The sequence below is a fragment of the Dermochelys coriacea genome, chromosome 5 (genome assembly GCF_009764565.3).
Source record: "Dermochelys coriacea isolate rDerCor1 chromosome 5, rDerCor1.pri.v4, whole genome shotgun sequence".
Lineage (NCBI taxonomy): Eukaryota > Metazoa > Chordata > Testudines > Dermochelyidae > Dermochelys > Dermochelys coriacea.
The window spans coordinates 104,652,686-104,667,966 of record NC_050072.1 but is presented as its reverse complement, the minus strand read 5'-3'; the positions used below and the strand labels follow the sequence as shown (position 1 = coordinate 104,667,966).

The window sequence follows — 15,281 nt, the reverse complement described above, 5'->3', positions numbered from 1 at the left end:
GCTTCGGCAAGACCGCTAGCTAATGTGCTGCTTTGGAATAGAGGTGGCCAGTAGAGTAAAGCCCTTAGGCTCAAACACTGCCATAATATACACAGGAGGGAAAAAAATGAAGGGATAAATGTTTACTGTGTATATTTTATTGAACCATTTTGTATTTTTACTCACAAGAGTTCAGTAGGTTAAAATAGTGGTTTTTAAGGAGTTTGAGCACCATAATAGCAATTTATCAGACACTTATTAATTTAGTTAAGTCCAGGAAAGACTCCAGCAGAGAAAGAAGCACAAAAGACGGATTTAGTCAAATGATGCCTGGCCATTCACCTGATTTCCAGAAGTGTAATGCTAGAATATGGATGAACTAAAGATCCTTCTTTCTCTAGCAGTGAAGCTAGAAGAATGCTACATAGCATTAACGCAAAGTTATACTTGGCCAGTCACTCTGGGAGAATAATAGTTTTGATAAGTAAATAAAACTCCATATTGGCCTTCAGAGAGTAGATTTTCTTGACAGTTTTGTAAGGCTACTATAGTACATAGACAAAAACAGGCTTTACTAAAGAAAGCAAAAATGACTACATGGTAAACAATCAGATTTGTACAATATTTGATGAGTTTCTACTAAAAAATCTTACACAGAGATTTATGTTTTTAATATGGTAGGGCAACCACTAATGAAAATGCTAAAGACAATTTATATTTGAAGAATTTATACCCAATACATTTGTGTATGTGGTTCAGATGCTGTATACCTGATGAACAGCTAAACTTTCAGTACTTAAAGCCTTCCAACTATCTGAAAATTAATGTATTGTCTCTCACTGCAGCTGAGACACACAAGCAACACCACTGCTGAGAACAGCAAAACCAGAACTCACTGTCCCTATACAAAAATTGGAGAGGAAGACAGAATCTCTTTCCATATGGGACTGGTGACTCTGGAGTTCTCTCCCAGTTTCCTTTCTATCCCACTCCATATCTCAAATATTTATCTTCTTGAAATCTTGTCCTCCCTTGGCTTTTGTGACTTCAGTGTCTCCTTCTCTAATCACTCTTCAGTGAGTCCTCCTCATCTCCAACTTTTGGTGGGGGTCCTACATGACTAAACCTGGGTGCCTTCTTTTGTGCCCCTCTTTATCATCACTGCATAACCTCACACACGTACAACATCAGGCAACTTTATGCTAATGACCCAAAAACCTACCTCTACATACCATTTGAATCTACTTTTTCGCTGGTCTTTAACATCTCATGGACGTCAAGTGATAAAACTCAACATGGCCAAAACTGAACTCATGATAACCATCCTTCTTAAACCTTCCTCTAAAATATTTAATCCTGCCTTGAGTGCAGGGGACTGGACTAGATGACCTCTTCAGATCCTTTCCAGTTCTATGATTCCCACACACCATCTTCCTCAACTTCCCAGTCACTCAGGCCCATAATCTAGATGTCATCTTCAATTTGGCCTTCTCTCTAGACCCATACATCCAGGCCATATCCAAATCTTGATGTTTCTTCCTCTATAATTAAGATACAGCCTTCCTCCTCTTCACCCTACCAAAACTCATCTGACATCTTGACTACTTAAATCTACTCTCTAGCCTTTATTGCTGTAACCTTGCCTCTCAAATCCACGCAATATGCCGCTACTAAGATAGTCTTCCTAGCAATTTGCTTGATCACACTGCCAGCTTCTTTCTACTGGCCTTTTCCATTCATAAGATACAAGCTTCTTGTCTTTAAAGTTCTTCACAAATGAGTCTGATTTAATAGCTATGTAGCACGAAGCCATAATGTTGAAAGCTGCCTTTGCTCCAGTGTTCCCAGCGTTTATTACCTACCACTCAGCTTCTCTCTCAAAACTCTCCGTTGCTCAGTCTCATGCCATTACCTATGCACAGGAAACCCGCCCCCTCCCCAAATATCCATAAAGCCATTACTTTATCCTCTAAGATTCACTCCTACTGTGATGTCTATATAGCTGAAAAGCTTTGGGTACTACTTACGAAGCAAGATGTTCTTTTTTTAAACACTTACTCATCCTTCCTTTTCCCTCTCCCCACCTCTTTGTTTTACCCATCTATTAAGTCTTGTCTGTAAACTCTGGGGCAAGAACTGTCTTTGTACTTCATGTCTGTAAAACGCCTAGGACCAAGAGGCATAGATTCCTAACTGGAGCCCCTAAGCACTACTGTAGTACAAATAATGAACATCCACAATATTCCTCTGTGCAAAATTCCAAACTAGCTTTCCTTTAAGTTTTTATTATGCATATCATGCATGAGAGAACTGGGTGCTATACCAATGATTAAAACTGATTACAGTTTGTATAGTTGGTCTTTATATGGGACTTGTTACCTATGGCATAGAAGGCCTTTTGGCATTAGTTAAGATTGATATACACACACTCTTTCTCACACAAACATCACAATTTCAAAGAAAACAATTCTCTACTTACTGAAACAGCTATCATGGTGCTGTCAGGCCTCCATTCTGCTTGCTTATAGGGTCCAAACTGAGAAGCTGGTTTTGATAGTTCCTTGTAGCTTACAATTAATACACTGGGCTGAGGAAAGAGTAAAAAACTGTAGTTACATTTCATGTCTGAATGGTAAAGGAATATGGCTTTTTTGTTGTTTTTTTACTGCAGTATCATTGTGCCACAAAATAAAATCAAGCTATTCTGATGCCAAGAAACAGAATTTCAGGGACATCATTTACTGCTTTTGAAAGGGATTACATACATTGCAACAGATGTTCAATATGCTTACTAAATCTACTTCACAACTTTTAAAACTAGGCCACTCCTATATAAATGTGCTTCAGACATCAGATCAAGTGCTATTATATAATACACAGGCAATGATTATTATAGGTGGGGCTGGTATTACCACTTATTAAGAGCGCCTGACACCACTCACTGTAAGACTACAGTATCTTTGGTTCTTATAATTTTGCCAAAAAACATTTGGGCTGAAATTTTTCTATACCAGCAGTCTGCCTCAGGCTAAATTTTATGGAGAAAAATTCAGCCAAAATTTCTGAGAACAAGGCTTAGGAAAAATAAGTTTTGCTCCTATGCTTTGGTCAGAAACTTGGAATTTAGCAAGGGGTAACTTCTGTAGCAAGGATGTGTTTCTTGCCTTCCCCGTGAAAATCCACACAAATCTGGCCAATTTATTAAAAAAAACAACCTTTCAAAAATTGCAGTTTGCACATCACAGTAGACATGCTAAAACTTTGCAGCTTGATTCCACGAAGTTTGAGCAGAACTTTCCCTGCTGCAGGACAAGCTGGGGCTAAGCACTGAAACAGAGCAAGACGACAGTCTCTTCTGTAACTAAAGGCCAGAGGGTGAGACTAGAACTTGCTGGGCAAATAGACTGGGAATGATTAGGTGAGGAGAACAGGACTGGAACAAAGAGGCAAAGGCTGGGAAGAGACAGGACAGAGACAGTTTGAATAGCATGGGGCAGAAGGGGTGAAACTTGGGGTAATGAAAAAAAAAAGTCTGTGCCCACTAGAGCCTTCCAGTGCCTGGAATGCAACCCAAGACTCCTGTGAAATCTAGTGACAAAGTGTCCCACTGCCCTCTACTGGTGGTCCATATAGAGGATGACAACCTACCATCATCAGTTACTCTATGGGCTCGAATGACAGAGGTCTGTGCACTAGATCTAAAAGTCCGAACTCTCATGAAGAATCATGTAGGCATCAATACGATGCCACATGATGGAATTTGTATATTCAGTTTTATTTTAAAAATACCTAGGAAGCTACAAACAAAATAACTATAGGCTAAAGAAAAAATAGTATGTGCTCATGCAGGATGGATTTGATTTAAATCACGATTTAAATCACTAGTCAGGAAGACTTGATTTAATCATGGATTTCTACATAAAAGTGCACTCTTGTTGGTTGTTATAACCTTAATACATATTCTTCACAACTCAGAGATAGATGTTGGTTTCACTTTTAGAAGGTACACACGATACATTTTTAAGTGATTTTGAAAACTTTTCAGATTAGTTTTACAGCTATATCAGAAAATGAATGATTGATTGATTATTTCATTTACCAAAAGTAATTGAAGCAAATATTTATGAAGTCATTGGGAACTGAACTCTCTCAAATTCAACATGTTAATTAATATTTGGAGGATTTTCTTGCCATGTTAGGAGACGACCAACACCAGACAGACATTTAAATTGTTTTATTTAACTATTTCTCACCTCTATATATTATTTATTTTAAAACATTTTTGCTGTTATCAAGCATGTTATCTCTAGAGAAACAAATCCACAGTTTGAGAACTGCAAAACTAAGCATCTCTAATAGTATCTTCTAGGCTGAGCACTGAGTCCCGTTGGGTAGGTGGGAAGATTAACCTGAATAATCTATACAGAAGCCCCTAGAACCCCATAAAATTGGGTCCCTAGTCCATAAACTATTGGAACTCATTTACAAAATGTTTCTTAAACATTACATGAATATATTGTCTCATACTATAGAACTAGAATTTATAATCCCTATTCCATGACGAGATCTCTTTGAGCTATAATGTATCTTAATTAAAACTCTCTTCAGAAAATCCGATTTAAAGTTTAAAAATCCTATTTGATTTTTTTTTTTAAATCATTGCTTTTTATCCACCCTGTGCTCATGTAATTAAAGACAGTATCATAATGCATAAACACAAGGTATGAAGATACAATACACGAGATAAAGGAACGCTTCTGAATTCAAGTTACCCATACACTAGTCTACTTAAAAGCAACCATTTTGACCAAACTTATGAAATCTCACGTTAGTTGTAAGCCAAGATAAAAGAATTTAAAATGGCTTATTTCCTTAATTTGTATCTTACCAGCATGCTTTTTGTGTTTTCTGTATCTTCATTAGAATCTCAGTAATTTCCACTAGTGACTAGACCAATTACCAGCTACTTGATTTTGAGCATTTCAGTAGCAAGTGAAAAAAAAGTCTCATTGATATATTCTAGCTTAACTTTAATTTGTTCATATGTGATTACTTTTACGCTATTTATTAATACTATGAAGTCTTTGTAATATTGTACATTTCTTTATGAGAACACTATGAAAACTGGAAATAAACTATTCTATGCATGTAAGTCACAGGATACATAAATAAAGTTTGACTATACAGATTTACAAAATTATTTTACTCCATAGCATTGCTGCAATTCAAAGGCATGTCTAAAAAGATTCGTAGACAGCAGAGTACATTTTATTTGGGCAAAATTTGTGGTGTTTCTGGAAAGTGAAGATACTGTTTTCCTTACTAGAATATTTAGTTCCAAATTAACAGGTGATCAAGTTAGCCTACCTAGACATAGAATTTAGCAGTGCAATGGCTACTGTTACAACCTGGTTCCATGTGCTGAAATCAATAGCATGCCTCTACTGATGATGAAAAGAGGTGCAAGTTATAGAAAGGGTTCACACTAGTGGATAGACTTGCAAAGATGAAACTAAGCTAGATTGTTTTCTATTGACATCTGAACCAAGCAAGGTGAAGTAGCTGGCAAGGCTAGCACAACATAAACTTGAACGGACACTCTGGGATGTAATACAAACCCTGATATATTAACATTTACACTAATTAGTTTTACAGGTTGCTCGGAAAAACAACATCTCTGAACATACCACAGAAGACAAACAGCTGGCTTCCCTATTCTGCTCTTGGAACAAACAGAACAGTCCATTTGATCTCCAAAGCAATCTGTTACAACCTAAGACCCCAATACAGCTTTTAGGAACTGTAGGAGTATCCTTGCAAAGCCCCACTGATGTCAACAGAAGTACATAAGTGGTTATCAATGCAGAATTGGGCCTTATCTACAAACTGTGGAACATACTGTTGCTAAAAAGCATTTGCCTAGAACGATGCACAGCAACAGAAAAGTTGGCTTGTTTACCGTAAGAGTAACCTGATAGTCCTTTTTGTCGATGCCCCCTCACTTTTATTACAATTTGTACTTGTGCTTATTTAAAACTACGTCCTAGAGCCTATACAGAAAGTCTAAAAATCCTACTGTAACTCACAGAACTTGCTCCTTCAACACCAAGCAGCACAAATTTTACACACAAACCTTTAAACCTTTCATTTCTGCTTGTGAAAAGACAAAACTAAAGCTCCAGACTAGCATGTCTTCAGAAGTTGGCTTGATGATGTTTTCTTTTTTTAAAATGCAGGAAATTCTAAAGGAAGTTGCATCAACTTCACAAAGGCTACTTTATGCATGTGGCATAACTTGGGGTGACAATACTATAGGAAAAATACTACAAGATATTTTTTCCCTTCACACTTTTGTAGGCGTAGTGATGAAGGCCCATATAAACAAATCTAGTCATGTGCAACTGCAATGAGACATACGGGTTACTGTTCTCTCAGAATCAGATGTGTTGGTTCACCTTATTCTTAACTTTGTAGTACAGAAAAACAGCTCACGCTTTCCATGCAAACTGTGATTCTACCATTGAGACTCTGTTTTTGATAAAGTTTTTTTATAAAGTGACCTAAACTAGTGCATATTTCAGACCATGATTACATTATGCAATAAAAGTTGAAAATCCACAAATCATGAGCAAAAATTCAAAACTTTCTCAAAGATTGGCAAGCAAATTGCATACCCCTCACACAGATTACTATTAATTCATAGTTAAAAGACACAAAGCTACATTACCAAACCCGATCAATATGGCAGCTTGGGAATTCCCAAAACCTACCCCAGAGAAGACCAGCAGGAGGGGGCAAACTACAGCCCCAGACCGGATTCAACCAGTCAGGGCTTTCAATCTGGCCCGCAAGATTGTCACATGCAGCTCCCTGCCTGCCCTGGCCCCAAGCCGCTCCCAGAAGCGGCCAGCACCATATCACTGCAGCCCCTGGGAGAGAGTGGGCAGAGAGGGCTCCTTGTGCTGTCCCCCACAACTCCCATCGGCCGGGAATGGGGAACCGCGGCCAATGGGAGCGTTGGGCATGTACCCACAGGCCAGGGCAGCACACTGCGGAGCTGCCTGTCCCACCCCCAGGAGCCACTGCCAGACATGCTGGCCACTTCCGGGAGCAGCGTGGGGCCACAGCAGGCAGGGAGCCTGCCTTAGCCCCACTGCATGCTACTGCTACCCTGGCGCCACTCGAGGTAAGTGGCGCCAGGCCAGAGCCTGCATCCCAAACCTCTCCTGCACCCCAACCCCCTTACCCATAGCCCCCAAACCCTTGCCTTGAGCCCCCTGCCACACCCCAACCCCTGCGCTGAGCCCTTTCCTGCACTCCACACCCCCTCCTGCATTCCAACCCCTTGCCCTGATCCCGTTCCTGCACACCACACCCCCTCTCACATCCCAACCCCCTGCCCCAGCCCTACATACAATTTCCCCACCCAAATGTGGCCCTCAAGCCAAAAAGTTTGGCCACCCCTACATTATGGTGTAGCAAGCAGGGCAAGTGCCTGGGGCCTCATGCCACGGGGGGCTCCGCAAAGCTAAGTTCCTCGGGCTTTGACTTAAGCCCAGGGCGGTGGGGCTCAGGCTTCAGCCCGGGCCCCCGTGAATCTAATGCTGGCCTTGTTCTCTGGCTGAATTTTGGACCCCCTGAAACCTGTTCGCAGCCCCCCCAGTGGGCCTTGGACCCCTGGTTGAGAACCATTGATTTATGGTGACTGATTTTTGTGATGACTTGGGTATCCGTGTGTGCAACTTATGAATTCTGGTTGCTACTGTGAAGTTGTTCTTATGAAAACTATTGTATTATGGGATGCCTCTATGTGTATGTGTATCCACCATGCCTGACAAGTCTATGTCAGTCCCTTCCAGGTCAACCGGGGTGGTGGTGTCTAAACTCAAGAGTATAGGTAGAATGCCCTATTCAGTGAAGCAATGTGAAAATGAGAGAATTATATAAAAGTAGTATCAAATTATTTTCCAAGTCCTTATTCATATCTAAAAATATAACTTATCTAAGATTCTCAAAATTTTGGCTAGACTACAATAGGAGTCAGCCAATCTCAGCTTTGAATCACAAGGACTGTTTGACAAGAAATAACTATACTGTAACAATTCAGGATGCCCTGTAACTTACTGACATCTTTAGGATTTAATGCCTCTAAAGTATTTGTGATTAGTTTTTGTTGGATTTTGCTGTTTTTGCGGTTTTATTTGGGGCCTTGGGGAGCAGTTGAAAGATTGAGATTCTCACGCTTGACTCCATCTCTGAAGGCCTGCATTCTCTAGCTCCATTCCCATCAGACATGATTCACAGTGGAAATGTCAGGTCACTGGATATTACTGATTTACTTTGAAAAAAAATATATATTTTTTTTTGCACTCACTCAATTAGGGCTGTCAAACACTGAGCTTCTGGCTGACTAGCACGCTTGTCAGTTATATATATATGCAAAAGATTGTGCTAGTGCATTTGCTAGAACATGCAGAAGTATTAATAGCCGACAACATGGAACCATGTAATATCACTGGAATGCCAATGGTGAGTGTGCAAGTCCGCAGAGATTTGTCAGGGGCTACAGTTACTACAAGTACTCCTTTTCTTTTTACTTTCACCCACTATTTGGTATTTTAGACATAGGGCACTTGAAGTTTCATTCAGAATTAGGTGATCTCTATTCCTGAATACAAGAGAATAATTTACCACATTTCCTCTTCAGATTTCTAAAACAAGCAATTTTAAGCATATATGAAAGACAAATATTTAGTGAATAAATATTACTAAAGAGCACGTTAGTCACAAGACTCAGAACATGCAGCTTCTGCCCTGAAAAGTATATAATCTAAGTAGTGACAGTAGAGTCAAGACTGAAGAAAACTGAATGAGGAGTTGGGAAGATAAGAAACAAGGGTTATAAATGCAAGATCCTGGGTGAGCTTAGTGGTACTGTACACATCTTGATTATTTTTAATGATTACATAGGCTGTTCTCAGCTGTTCTTACTGAGATTTTTGCAGAGTGAGAAGGCGGTAGATTTGGAGAAAGGGAGGAATGTGAAAAGAGAAAAAGGAATGAGAAAGCAGCACGCAAAAGGCATCAACGAGCAAGAGCAGAAAAGGTACTTCTGAGGCTACTCAGACCGGGTAGGCGGTGGCAGCCCAGCTTGGAGTGGGGAGGCAGCAGCCCAGTTGGCAGCCCACCTCGGAGCAGGTAGGCGGTGATGGCCTGACTCGGAGTGGGGCTTGCAGCCCATGCTCCCAGCCCTCCACACTGCCCCTCTTAAGTTGCTGCAAGCGCCCCTGGTGAGGACTCTCTCCACCAGTAGAAGGAGGGTAGTATGGACATGAAAAACTGCAGTAATTGCTGCAGTGGTTTAAGTCGACTTAAGTTTGTAGTGTAGACATGCCCAGAGGATCAGAACAAGGGGCATGTGAGGCTGAGATACAAAAAGCAATTGGTGATATTAAGACAGATACAGCAATAGTCACTGAGGTAAAATTACCAGACATGCTGGGGATATTTACAAATATATCAGGATAATTACAGGGCTAGCTGCCCACTGTCCCTTTGTGAGGGTCTCACTGAGTGCTCTGCTCACCCATAGATATGAGACCTCTTCTGGAGCGGAATTTCACAATTTTCCCCGTTTAGACCAGGACCTGGGTTACATCCCTGAGTATCAAGCATGACTACTACACCAAGTCTATCAGTGTTTGGCACCTGCAAGACTTCCCCCTCCCCCTTTGGGAGCCTATGACAGCATAGGTTTGCAAGGGATACAAAAACAGCTTCTTCAGAACAAAGCTTCATTTATTTATTACTCAAAGGTACAAAACACATAACAGGTTGTTTTATCCAGTCCTCTAACTCACATGGGTCTTATTTACACACTAGTAAATTCCCCTCAGCATAAGGACCTCCATCTCTGGCAGGGAGAAACAGCCATATGGCAGCAGCCTATGTCTCAGATTGGCAGCCTTTTTTCCTTGACACATCCTGGCCAGTCTCTCCCAGCTCACGCCACCCCCTTTTCCATGATTTTGAAGTGTTACATCTCCTTTGATCTTAGGCTTAGCTTTGGGAAAAGTAAAACACTCTAGCATAATGGAGCCAGCTAAGTAAATTCTCCCCTCCAACCCACCCCCAAACTGTTGCTCCAGCCATTATCTTTATTCCTTTAAAACAGTGTACTTGAAAGGCTCTTATCTGTGTCACTGTTTTACCATCCATGCTGGTTCTTCAGCAACTGCTTTACCTTCTCTTTCGATTTAACTCTAAGCACTCAGCCAGGCAGCAATACAAAACTGAACCGGGAAACCACATCACACAAACAGTCATAAAAATACAGATGTATTCTCAGGTTTCAGAGTGGTAGCCATGTTAGTCAGCAAAAACAAAGAGAAGTCCTTGTGGCACCTTAGAGACTAAATTTGTTAGTCTCTAAGATGTATTCTCAGTGCATCACATATACCACCCATATCATCCTCAAGGATGTCATGAGGCTTTACATATAGAAGATGATTCATCCACCACTGGGGTGGAACATGGCAGTTAACAACATTCCATATGATTAACAAAAATTGAAGGACTCCGTATTCATTCAGTTTAAACTACAATGGAGAGGTTCAAATACAGCGATTCAGCATGATTTAGGATATCATTTTAAACGTACCATGCACATTCTGGGCTTTATACATGTTTCTCCCTCAACTGAAAGCTCCTGTAGCTAGCCAATCTGTTGTCCCAAAAAAATACTGCTTGTTAATAGGGTGCTACTCAGTGCCTCCAGCAGATTGTCAGCAGCTAAGGTTAATCAGTGGTCCTTAAATCTGATATTAGTAAAAGAGGTTCTGTATAAGTGAGACCAGAATCCTAGCTGTCCCATCACTTATGTACATACAACTCATATTGACTTTAGAGTGAGTTGAGCATGGGTAATTTGATGAACAATAACTTACAATAGCTTCCAGAGTAGAGAATTCTGGCAGAGATACTGCAGGAGGTGCAAAGCTCAGGACTCTGCCACTTGCACATCAGAGTGAAAAGCCTAGTTTGAGGACTTCTGGACATCAGTGACAATTTCTCAATACCATTAGTCTAGTGGAGACGTATCGATGGATATTTCCTCAATTATACAGCCAGACAAGCAGATCTGCAGCAGCAGCATAGCTGTTACACTCTATTTGAAACAAATTATCAACCAAGTACATAAAACTGAGGGCTAACAGAAACAGCTAGTGGAGGGACCAAGATATGGTTCAAGTAGCAAATAAAGATTATAATCACTGGTTCAATTTCAGGCCAGATCTACAGGACTGCTAGCTGCTACCTTCTGAAGACTACTTAGGACTCTACAAAAATGATATGGTCTCAGACAATCCAGCTGCTGACAAGTGTCAGCAAACAAACTCATAATTACTACTTCTTAGCAAAGGCCTAAAGTTATGGAGGATGAACTACTCCCTCCAGAAGGAGGGTACAGAATGCCGGGGGGGGGGGGGGGGTCTGCATTGCTGATACCTGTGATATACCTGGAGAATGAAGTTCTGTATATCAAGCCAGCATTTTAGAAATACAAACAGCTTTTAATTAAAGCAAACATTGTCTGCAACTTATTGTAAGGCAAACAAGATGCTACAGAGGAGCTTGGGCTTGGGGCAGCAGGTCTCAGGCTGGCTCAGGCTTCGGTCCCCGATCCTGGGGTCATGTAGTAATTTTTGCTCTCGGGGGAGGGGGGGGTCTCAGTGCAATGAGGTTTGAGAACTCCTGCAATAAACTATTCCTGGGGAGATTCTGCTCCAAAAAATTAAAAATTCTGCACACAACATTTAACAAATAAATTTTGCAGAATTTTAAAAAAAACACTATTTAATCAGGCCAGTTTCATTTATTTTGGTAATTTATTTCAAAATATCTGTCAGCAAGTATGTCTTCCTTAATATGAGCTTTATAAGCACACACTAGCAAACAGTATCACTTTGCTTGAAAGTGACACATGACAGAATATATGTTTACAAAGCTGAACTCGGAATTTAAAATGTTAATGTGCTGGAAATAAACATACTGCAGCACAGAACTTAGCCAGATTCATCACCTTTCTGATTACCACATGTAACTGCAGGATATTCTGCTCCAGAAAGTTAAGTATTACTGATACTTGACACTGTTTTGAACAAGCTACTGTTGACAAGGAAAAACGTTTTAGAGAAAAAGTCTAATTTTCTCCACAGTAACCCAATATGTAGTTTTGATTTAAATCTTCAAAGAGGAAAAAAGGGAACCCAAAGTATGATTTTGATTTAAATGATCTCACCTACAAAGAGGGAGAACGGAGGTATACTTTATTTTTATGCAGAAAACAGGAAACTGAAGAGGTTCTTTCCAAAAATGTTTCTATTTTGTTTTACTTTAGTAAGAAGCCTTGTCTAAGCATGGTTTTGTTACAAATCTTGTTAATATCTCAGGAGAGTTCTCTTACCCTTTAACTTAAAAGACAGCAATTGAACAACCTTAAGAAAGGTTTCAGAGTAGCAGCTGTGTTAGTCTGTATCCGCAAGAAGAAAAGGAGTACTTGTTGCACCTTAAAGACTCAAATAAATTTGTCAGTCTCTAAGGTGCCACAAGTAACCCTAAGAAACTCTCTCTTTTTCTCCAAAATGTTTTATTTGGCATTAAACAGGTGTTAACAAAAGTAAGTTTTAAACAGTCAAAGTATCTTTCCCTCAGTTGCTCAGCTTTCATTATCTTGTGAAATCCACAAGTTCTCTTTAATGCAATTATAACTACAGTTAATATTTCAAAACAAATTTAGAATTACCAATTAAAAATATATATTTGTGACTGCTCATAGTAATACCTGCCAACAAAACTACCAATAGCTTCACTACCTTCAGCCCACCTCCTTCCCAAATGTGCATGGGGTAAAGTGATTACAGTTATACCACGTTCATAATGTTAACAAATCTGGGCTTTGATGGGCCAGAGAGAAACCAACATTCTAAAGATATGGACATTTCAAATAAAGCATCCTACAAGCAGCCTTTTCCCATTAAACTGGGAAAGTGAGACTTTAGACTCAGTATCCCAGTAGCAGAGAGGCAGCCTCAAGTACAGCTATGTAGGACTTTATAGGTTAAAAACCAACACCTGCACTCCACCCAGAAGCTAATGCACAGACAATGCAGATTGCCCAGTACCAGCATGACCTGAAGAAATTTCATTGGCATCATTTGATGAAGATATTAAGGACTTTACTACTTTTTAAAACTAAGGCTCCTTAGAATGCCAGTCTAGTATAATTGCTTCCTCTTCTCATTTTGAAACGTTTACTATAATTTAGATTTCTAGCACTGATTTATGAAGACTATGTAGAGTTATTTAAAGACAGTTTAGGCTGTAAATCTAAAAATGGTAATATTTAGTTGAATCCTTAAATTCAGCTTTTAAAGAATAGCATTCCCCTGCAGTCTTTCCAATCCCAACACTGCAGTTGTGTGTCAGAGAAATGATAACCAGATGGGGAAGTTAAGAGTAAGGGCTTGTCTGTATGGGGAAGAGCCTGGAATAACTATTCCACACTAGCTTCCTATGTGGACACTCCTAATCTGCACTAAAAATGTTTTTTTCAGTTTAGATTAATCTACTTTGGAAATGGATTAACCTAAACTGAAAAAAGGTACTCTCCATGCAGAATAAGTGTCCACAAAGGGAACTAGTGCAGAATAGCTGTTATAATTTAAATTCAGAACCAATTATTTCACACTAACTTCCCCGTTAATTCTGCGTAGATAAATCTTGTGACACCGATTATACAATTTTCATTGCCCAAACTGAGTGAAGTACAGAAGTACTGAGTGAAGTACAGTGCATGATTTTAGTTTTCAGTTTCGATACAAGGTGTTAAGCAAACGTTTCGAAAGTTAAATTTTTTATGAGGCTAGTTACTCTTGAATAAAAGTCTGCATAAAATCCCCCATCACGGAAGTGACCGCAAACGGACAACAGCATTCAGTCCACTGTAGGATTGGGACCTAATTGATTTTCATTTGATGTGCATTTCAGGACTCCCTGAGATTTCCAATTCTGTGTTCAAAGAAGCTCAAGAAAGAGAACTGAAGTAGGTTTGGCCTAATATTCTACTTTTGGGAGGGAATTATGAATAGCCATTACAAAATTCTAAGAGGCATTGATGAAAGTTTCAGTAAACAACTGCTTGGAAACATTCCCATACAGGGTATCCACAACTCAACATTGTACTGGTGATCAAAGAAAGGAGACTTCCCAATATTTCTTGCCCAAGACAAGCGAAGAACAAGAAGCTTAATGGGGGATTTTTTGCGATTAAGTAACTGAAGCTGTTACGCCAAAGGGCCTGGTTTCAAACAGTTGCATGGTAGTGACTCGTTACAAATAACTAGGGAAGCATTGTGCAAGTGGTCTGACTTTCAAGACGGCTTTGCAAACACAGAAGTACACGCACAGGAGCTCGTCCTGCAGCTCCACAGCGCTGCGTGGGCAGGAAGGGGAGGAACACATGCTCCCTACAGGTGAGGCTAATCACGGAGCGGGGGCTGGGCTGGCAGGGCGATACTCACCCTGCTATACCAGATGCTGAGCTGGGACGGAGCCAGCACTGCGAAGAAAACCCTCTTCGGGTCGGTCTGGATGTGCAGCGGCTGCTCCAGGGTCTCCAGAGGGCACCGCAGCCTCTTGGGCCAGCCGCTCAGGAAATACATGGCCGGAGACTCCCCTCTTTCCGCAGGGCGAGGAGAAGGCTCAGTACGCACTGGGCCGGGCCGGCACCAGCCCGGGCGACGCCGCTCAGACTCCCGGCCCCGTCCCGTCTCGCGAGCCGCGTGGGGAAGGCACCCGGGGGGCAGCGGGGAAGGCGGGCATACTAACGGCGCCAGCCGCCGGGATGGGGGAGCCGGGGACTCCGGAGCGGCTCAAGGGGGCACTAGGGAGGAAGGGGCTCGGGCCAGGCCGGCGCGGCTCAGGAGGGTCCCGGAAGCTGGCGGCGGCGGACAGGGGTCGGGTCCGGGAGCTCGGTCCGGGACACGGCGGTGGCTACTGCTCCGAGCGGCGGGAGAGCGGGGTCTGCTGCTGCAGCGGCGTCGGCGGCGGCGCCTGCTCCGACCTCCGACCTCCGCGCGCGCCAGTCGCCCCTGCGGCCGCCTCCATGGCTCTCTCCGGCGCCACGGCCTCGGGACCAGAGCCACAGCGCGTCGGCAGCTCCGCCCACCGCCAGGCCGGGGGAGGGGTGAGACGAGTGCGCGGATTCGCCGGACGGCAGGACACTCCGGAAGTGACGCTAC

The 15,281-nt window shown here is 41.7% G+C and overlaps 1 protein-coding gene across 4 annotated transcripts in view; it reads right to left on the bottom strand.

Annotated features, from left to right (window-relative positions):
- Positions 1 to 14,702, bottom strand: part of RIC1 (RIC1 homolog, RAB6A GEF complex partner 1) — an 85,959-nt gene extending 71,257 nt beyond the window's left edge. For all 4 annotated transcript variants that reach the window (XM_038401180.2, XM_043515547.1, XM_038401181.2 and 1 more), the window contains exons 1-2: positions 14,562 to 14,702; positions 2,459 to 2,566 (exon numbers count right to left, since the gene is read on the bottom strand). In XM_038401180.2, the coding sequence (XP_038257108.1) occupies positions 2,459 to 2,566; positions 14,562 to 14,702 (249 nt within the window). The remainder of the gene's footprint in view (positions 1 to 2,458; positions 2,567 to 14,561) is intronic.
- Between the last annotated feature and the right edge of the window lie 579 nt (positions 14,703 to 15,281).